Source organism: Oryza brachyantha, chromosome 11 (assembly GCF_000231095.2).
Source record: "Oryza brachyantha chromosome 11, ObraRS2, whole genome shotgun sequence".
Taxonomy (NCBI): Eukaryota; Viridiplantae; Streptophyta; class Magnoliopsida; order Poales; family Poaceae; genus Oryza; species Oryza brachyantha.
The window spans coordinates 10,273,261-10,281,575 of NC_023173.2; the positions used below are offsets into that span (position 1 = coordinate 10,273,261).

Genomic DNA, 8,315 nt, shown 5'->3' on the forward strand with positions numbered 1-8,315 from the left:
CACAGTTAGTCACCGTAATTTCCTAATTGCATGCGAATGCACGGTGGATTCAGTTAATTTCTGAGAATAGAAGTTTGATCGACTACTAAATTTTCTGGTCTGAAAAATAAAGGGAAAGAAGGGGCATGCCATTGATCTTAATGCTTTTTTGGAAAGAGTTGCTGCAAGAAAGACAACTCAGAATCAAATCAAGGCGAAACCCTATGAAACTATGGACTTAGGCCATATATACATTGTACAATCACTAATGTTTGACGTTATACAGGCTAACTGTTATGATTTTGGGTATAAAAGTATCTTTCTTCATCTCTTTCACATTTCGAAGACCCAAATTCTGAATTGTACGCCCACCACTAACTGTAAAGTGTGCATCCATGCATGGCTTGACAACCTACTGGTCAGGTACCCCCAAAGTTTTCCGCATTATGGTGGTCTTGTTTAGGCCAAACACTTAAATTAGTAGATTAACTAGAACAATACCCATGCTCCGTAACAGGGATAAATAGAATCAATCATGTAAAATTCTATTAAAATACCTAGCATATATATATGTGTCATGTGTACATAATTTAATATACAAATACGGTCTAGGAATAATCCGTATATAAATTAGTACATTGTTTTTCAAGTCTAGGGTTTGGGAGGTAATTTTTTTTCTGAAATTGGGATTTTTGCAAATTGGGAAATTTTTCTACGACAACCATGGATGAAACGTGTGGAAGGACAAATGAAAGAAAATATATCTACAAAATTGTTGTGTTTATATAATTTATAGTAGCAGTATTCTGAGTTAGAGTCTTACACAAAAAAATTGTTTATGCAGGAACACACACAAAGAAAAATTCAGTGTTGTGTTGCAACCAACGATAGTCTAGCTGGTCTTTAGCATTTTTAATAATAATAATAATACATTTTGCGGAAGAACATTACAGGACCAAATAGCATGCAGGGAAAGACAAACAATGACGACAATAGTTTGGAGACACCATCATTTGGTCGGAGATTTTGCGGGCTCCATATGTATCAATCTTGCATATATTTCCATATGCAAGACTCCACAGTGAAAAACTATGTACACCGCCGTTCGTATAGTGAAAAACTATATACGCGTCGCCGCCGTTCGTACAGAGCCCAACTAAGCATGATGCAGCAGACATGTATGGTAGGTTCGTGGACGAGTTGGGTTGGGTTGGTTTCATCCTTGGTTGAAGGATGAATTGGTTCCATTTTTCTGTTTAGTTGGATGGATGAGTTTGACCCTGTTTTTTGTTTGGTGGAAGGGATAAGATGGGATGGATTGGACCTGTTTTTTCTTTGATTGAAGGAATGAGATGGGATAAAGGTTATCTCTTATATCTAAAATAAAATATTAAATACTAGGATTAATATATGAATAACCTAAATTAATTAAATGTATATTTATACAAGTAATATATTTTAAATAAATTTAATAAATAAAATGAACACTTCTCTGTGCGGCATAGCCATCGTGGACGGATCCGTCCCACCGTTTTGGTGGAATGGGTTGGACCTAGACCTAGGAGAAATATTCCTCTCCTGGATTCAACTCATCCTATCCATCCACCAATCAAACAGGATCGGAGATGGTACTAACCCATCTCATCCCTAGAACCAAAAGCGTACTTAGTTTAAGTGGCCGCCCTGAATGGGCTCAGCCCGTGCGCCGCTGCTTTGCTACTGGGCCAGTGGGCCACCCACTGGCTGACTGCAGTGCAAGGCCTGCTGCGCACATCGCGCGGGTGCAGCTGAGCCGTGCGAGTGCGACTGTGCACCCCCGCTGCTTTGCTACTCGGGCACAGATGACAGCGCACGCGCCGTTCCACCGACATGAGATTTTCTAGAGTTGTCTAGATTTATCTGTACATAAATATATGTATTTTATATCTGTGTCTAGACTTATTAGCACACATATAAATTTAGAGAATGGTTGGAAGTCTTGTAACATGAAACAGAGCGAATATCAAAACTTCTAAGAGAATAATTACTTTTTGATAATAGTAGAGAAAGTGAATCGAGGGGACCATGCGAGTGGGCATGGCACAGAATAATTATTTTTTTATAGTATTTTATCATCTATGACAGGCCGTAAGAAAAGCTCATGATAGGTGAGTTATGTGTGATGCGCTTAGATTGTATTGGTGCTAGGCTATAATTTGAGTATATCAAAAATAATTTTCCACTGTTTATACCTATTGTTCTGGATCCATATCCATGATATGCCATAATTAACATCCATCAGAGTTATCATGGATGGGCTACTAGATGTTTTATCGCCTATCTTTTACAGGCTTTATTTTTCGCCCGTCACGAATGCCTATACTGTGACAGGGCTGTAAACACCGGGCCTAAGTTATGGTTAATCAAAGATGAGTAATATTAGTAACAGCGCATTTTGCCTATAAATGATAATTTTTTTTTATCAGTGACCACTCAATCAATAGATATTTAGGCATGCTAGAGATGCCCGGTTTCACTACTTGATTTGATGTCACCATCGAATGAGGTCGAGGGTGGAAAATCTCGGCAGGCTCTACAGTGGCATCTCGGAGAATCAGATGGCGGCAAGCGCGCTGAGCTGCACGGTAGATTCTTGTGGCCACGAGGGCAGCAGCATCCAGCCATCCAGGTAAGCTTTAAATACAGCAGTTCCAGGACTTCCAGCAGCAAAGTTGGAGGGCCGTGGCACCCTGGCAAGCTCAAGTATGACAGTGAGGTGGATGACCAAGCTCAAATAACCCAATCTGAAGTTCATCTCTATAAGATTTAAACTCTAAAACATTAAGTTGCTAGTCAGATCACAGCTATACTATTATTTCACGTCTGCACTTGGCTGCCTGTGTAAATCCTCTTGGATGTAAAGGCCTGTTTAATCCATTATCTAAAAAAAATCATTTCACAACTACACCATATCTAAGGCCATGTTTGATTTAGCTTAGGATTATTATAATCTGACTTATTGTGGGTAAGCCAAAACAAATAAATAGATTATTGTAAATAATTATTATAATCTAGAGACCAAATTACTATAATTTGATAAGCTCATTCAAATATGCTTATTTTAGATTATTGGACGACTTTAAACCCTCTCCCCTTGATACTTTAAAGTAATAGATTAGATGTGTCATTTCTTTGTACTATAGCTTACATTATAAGTAATCTGACTTAATAATCACTAACTGAAAAGATGAAGAGTGAAAAGATAGCAGGGAGAAGAGAAGGGCAGTATTGGTATTTTGTATCATGTTTTCTTGAAAAAATATTAGAAAAACAAGAGACAAAAAAACATAGATGTAATGTGCAACCTGAACTTCCGCCGTTAGGAAAACTAAAACAGAAACCTTTGGTTCTACTTCCTCCATCTAACAATATAAAAATATCCAAACAATATAAGGACATCTTCATCTACTACTCATCTCAACCAAACATAACAATCAATCATCTAATTTTAACAATAATATTTAAAGGCCAGATCGCTCCATTCAACGCGAGAAAAAATGGCACTGATAACTCGTAACAGCTATTTTCAAATAAAATCTATCTGCATCCGTAAATGCCCAGGCCACTAGCTAGTTCCTCCGAAACAAAACTAGAAACAGGAGAGCAAAATTTAGACTTTTAACAACCGATCTTACATCACCAATATCATGCAATCTTTTCTTTGAGCTCGCGCTTCAGATCAAAGACCCCATGATGTTTTTTTTTTTGGCTGAAAATGGAAGAGGAAAGATTTTTAAAGTTTTGATATATATTTAATGGTATAAAATGTTTTCTTATTTTCCGTTAGCACGATTATCGATCAAACTGTTAAATGATACTTTTTTTTTGAATTCTTCCGTGCAGAAGTTTGTTAAATTAAACAAATCTTTTTTAAAATTTTAATTAATCATGCCATACGAAACGGTGCTAAATCCAACTTTTCTCATCATGTACAAAGGGGATTAACCATAGGATATCATTCATCACAACAACACTGCAGATTATCTTTAAAAGAAAATCAGCACACTTCTACCCAATATATCTACCCATCCATCAATCTATTTGAATAGCAAAAGAATATCACAATTACAAATTTAGTCAATTCCAAAACTACCCTTTTACTTGGGGTAAATTTCCACGCTGCCCTCTAGTTAGTTCTGCACTTGATGCTTGCTCGCGGTCGACGCCTTGCAGAAACCGTCTCAGGTTGCGCGCCGCCGTCGCGTTGCCGTCGATGTCGGTGCTGGCGCCAACGCTTAGCGCCATGGCGGCGCGGGCCTTCCACTGTCTCGCGCGATGGCGTATCGCGCGGGCGTCGTCGCTGTCGCCCATAACCGCGTCGATGCAGCGGGCGAGCTCCGACGAGGGCACGGTGCCGTCCGCCGCGGCCTCCGCGCGCACGCCGACGCCCCAGCGCGCCTCGGCCATGCGCGCGTTCGTTGCCTGGTCGGACCACTGCGGCGCCATCACCGCCGGCACGCCGCAGGCAACGGTCTCCAGCGTCGAGTTCCACCCGCAGTGGGTCACGAAGCACCCCACCGCGCGGTGCGCCAGCACCCGCGGCTGGCTGCACCACTCCACCACCACCCCGCCCGCCGGCGCGGCGCATGCGTCCCCGTCCCGCCCGCCGCCGTCGCGGTTGTCGCGCCGGACCACCCAGAGGTACGGCCGTCCGGCCACGTCGAGACACTGACGTATCTCCTCCAGCTGCCTCGCCGAGAGCACGGCGAGGCTGCCGAACGCGACGTACACGACGGAGGCGTCGTCCTGCTTGTCGAGCCACTGCATGTAGCCGTTATTGTCGTCCTGCTGGAAGAGGTCGCCGCCGCCATCATCTGCCTCCGCGTCGGTGACCATGGGCCCCACTGGGAGGAGGTCAATGCCGGGAACGGATGCGAGCGCCTCTGGCTCCAGCGCGTCGAAGGTGTTCACGAGAACGCGCGGCTTGGCGCCGCTCTTGCCGTGGCACGACGCGGCGGCGGTGGACTCGACGACGTGGAACATCTCCCGGAATGCCGGCAGGTAGGGGCTTGGCCCAGTGAGCAGCGACGGAAGGTCACGAGCGCGAAGGAACTCGAGGCCAGGGACTTCGACTCGGCGGTCGGGGTCGTCATGGACGCCGGCAGCGGCGTCGACGAGTCCATGGCGGCCGTGGAAGTAATGGTAGTACACTGACAGCACGGCCGCCGGCATCGTCCAGAAGAAGTACGCCGGCACGTCGAGGTCCCTGGCGACGGCGGCGGCGAACGGAAGAAGCAGAGTGTACACGACGCACGTCACGGGCCTCCCCCGCGCACGCAGCGCCGCCGCTAGCCGCGCCAGCGAGGCCGGGCCGACGAGCTGCAGCCTCCCGACGAACACCGCCCCGTCACACTGCTCGGGCCGGAACCCGTCGTCGAACCCGTCGGTGAACGCGGCGTAGTCGACGCCGGCTCCGTCGGAAAACACCACGGCCCCCTCCCCGGCAGCGCCCCCCTCAGCCGCCTTCCCGGGGAACATCCTCCTCAGCGCCGACAGCGGCACGGCCATCGTAGCCCTGACCCCCGGCTGCGCCGCCACCAGCGCGCGCGCCAGACGCCTCGCCGGCGTGATCTGCCCCTGGGCCGCCCCTGACACGATCAAGAAATGCATCTCCTCTCTCCCCCTACCGCCGCCTCCGCCGTCGACGACGACGACGTCAACGTCGTGCATGGGCGCCCCGATCGAGCGCGGCCGACTGCACGAGCAGTCGTTCGACACCTGAGACTAGCTATCTCGTGTGCCGGGAATCGAGCTGAAGTGAGCTGCCAAGCTAGCTGGGTGGGGGTACGTGCCTGGCCTTTAATGGCGGACGGCCGGGCGGGACGGGGTGTGGCAGTGTGGCTTATACGGCGGGGGGGGGGGGGGGGGGCGCGGATAGTTTATGATATCCGTGGTGGGGGCAGGCCGCAAGCCGAATCGGTGGTCCGCACGCCGCCGGCGGGGGGACGTGAATTTGCGGCGGCGGCCGCGCGCGGCAGCTAGCTTAGCCGAGCCGACGGTGGCGGGAGAGCCAGCAGCGTGCAGCTAGCGAGGAAAACGCGGCAAAGGGGACCAATCGTTTTTGGTTTGGAGCGCTGCGGTCGGCGGGCGCGCGCTATGTGGTATGTATTGTACGTACTCTCTCCTGCATTGTGTCCCAGTGCTATGAACTCTTAACTTGGACAGGCTATTCTTTCTTGCTCTCTTGGACTTCTTTTTTGTATAAAATTATACATGGTTTTTCCTGCTTAGTTAGAAATGTTACATCATGTCCTGGAGAAATGCCAGATAAGTCGCCCCTGGTTTCATAATGTGATATATCCATAACTAGTTAAATATCTATATCCAAATCGGTAGAAACATATGGATATGAATTTATCTTAAAATTTAATTGATTTATAGGTTTAGTTTCTTTTGAAAAAATTTTAGTTACAGACCATCTCTATGCGGGAAATCTAAATAGTGCACGTGCCCTATTTAAACTTAAGGAGTACACACGTAACACATTAAAGTAAGAAAAACATTCCTAACACTTAAGCTTCAAATAAAATTTTATCTTAAATTATTTATCTGATTTACTATACAATTACACTGTTGCATTCGTTATAATTAAATATTTACAACAAGATCTATATCATTACATTTTTTATAAGGGATTGTAAATTAATTTTATAATATTTGCAAATTCCTTCTAAATTTGATTACATTACTTCTTACTGTCTTACACATATAATAGTAAATTCAATAAATCCTAAAAGTACTTTACACATATTGTAAAAGTAAATTAAAACAAAATAAAAGTAAGCTGTCATGATATTAAAAGTACATGTATTATGAAATAAAACACATGAGCCTATCTACAAATTGAATTTATCAATAAAAATTATAGAATTAACTAATACCAAAGAATATTTATAATATTATAAATTACATATATGAGAAATTAATTTGCAAATATAATTAAAGTAATATAAAATATAATATTTAAATTACTTTTATAATGTGTGTAAATTAATTTTATATTTGATTAAATTACTACTTAGATATTTATAAAAGTAACGTCAATGAAATCTAAAAGTAATGTTTGCAAAATATATATAAAGGTAAATTAAAACATGATGAAAGTAACCTGTCACGACACTAAAACCAAATCTATTGTGGGGTAGAACAATATAAATTTATCTAAAAATGAAATTTAATGAACACATATTGTAGAACTAATAAATAAGATAAACTATTCACAACATTATAAATGACTAAAAAGTAATTTTATCAAATGTAAAAGAAACTTAAATATGCAATTAAAGTAATTTACATTATTAATAAAATTAATTTATAACATATATATTTATATTTTGCAAAATACAATCATGTAAAATATTGTTATAAACGTTTAATTACAACGAACATAATAGTGTAACTGGATTATTGATTGGGTAAGTAATTTAAGAGAATATTTGTTTAATTATTAGGAGTCAAAACTAATTGGTCCATATGTATTGTGTAGTACGTCCCGTTCCGTTTGAGTATTCAAAAAGCCAAACTAGAGGAAAATAAAACCTACAATATGGAAACACTATATATAAAAGGAAAAGTTCCCCTTATCTATACTAAGGTAATGATGTTAACGGTGAATTTGTTATCCACCAACTCTATTATTGTTTATTGTCTTACCAACTACTTCTTTATATATAAAAAATTCAAAATAGTCCTATATATTGGTTCTATTTTTTATCTCCAAAATACAAGTCCCAAATAATACTAACATATGTATAATTTATAAACATTCGTAGCAAAGCACGCGTATTTAGCTAGCATTGAAGCAACGCACTATTTCAGAAACATTTCATGAAGTGGCTATTTAATAATGTTATCACTCCTAGACACTTTGCCAGTCCGTGATATTTTAACAAAAAAAAATTGTTGTGGGACATCACAACTTTATAGTCTTAGCTCAATTACCTGAAAAAAGTTATTTTTTTTTGGAGAAAACGCTCTTAAAGTGTACTAACAAACCGCATGTATTAGAATATTCCTTTCTAGTTGAATTTGAGAGACAAACTGTTGTTTATTCTGTCTATTTCTTATCATTGTCACATCTTCATCTCCCTCTTCATTGGTGTCGGTCTTTCGTCTAAATCTCTTATGTCACCTACCGAGAGAGTGTAGCCCACTGCATCGAAAAGGGTATTTACATGCAGCCAAAACACATTTTATCGGTCGGAATGGGAGCTGAAGGCAATAGATCGTCTACAAAGATGCATTCTCACAAAGTGAGACTTTAGTCGCTTCTACCACCTACGAAAATCATTTTTCGC

General features: G+C 42.3%; 1 protein-coding gene across 1 annotated transcript; it reads right to left on the reverse strand.

Annotated features, from left to right (window-relative positions):
* Positions 1–3,948: 3,948 nt before the first annotated feature.
* On the reverse strand, positions 3,949–5,747 carry LOC121055783 (cyanidin 3-O-rutinoside 5-O-glucosyltransferase-like). The gene has a single exon (XM_040529025.1). It carries the CDS (start codon positions 5,686–5,688, stop codon positions 4,108–4,110), a length of 1,581 nt encoding a protein of 526 aa, XP_040384959.1. The 5' UTR covers positions 5,689–5,747; the 3' UTR covers positions 3,949–4,107.
* Between the last annotated feature and the right edge of the window lie 2,568 nt (positions 5,748–8,315).

Bases quoted from the DNA above. Each gene is read 5' to 3' on its own strand.
- LOC121055783 (XM_040529025.1), bottom strand. From the start codon at position 5,688: ATGCACGACGTTGACGTCGTCGTCGTCGACGGCGGAGGCGGCGGTAGG.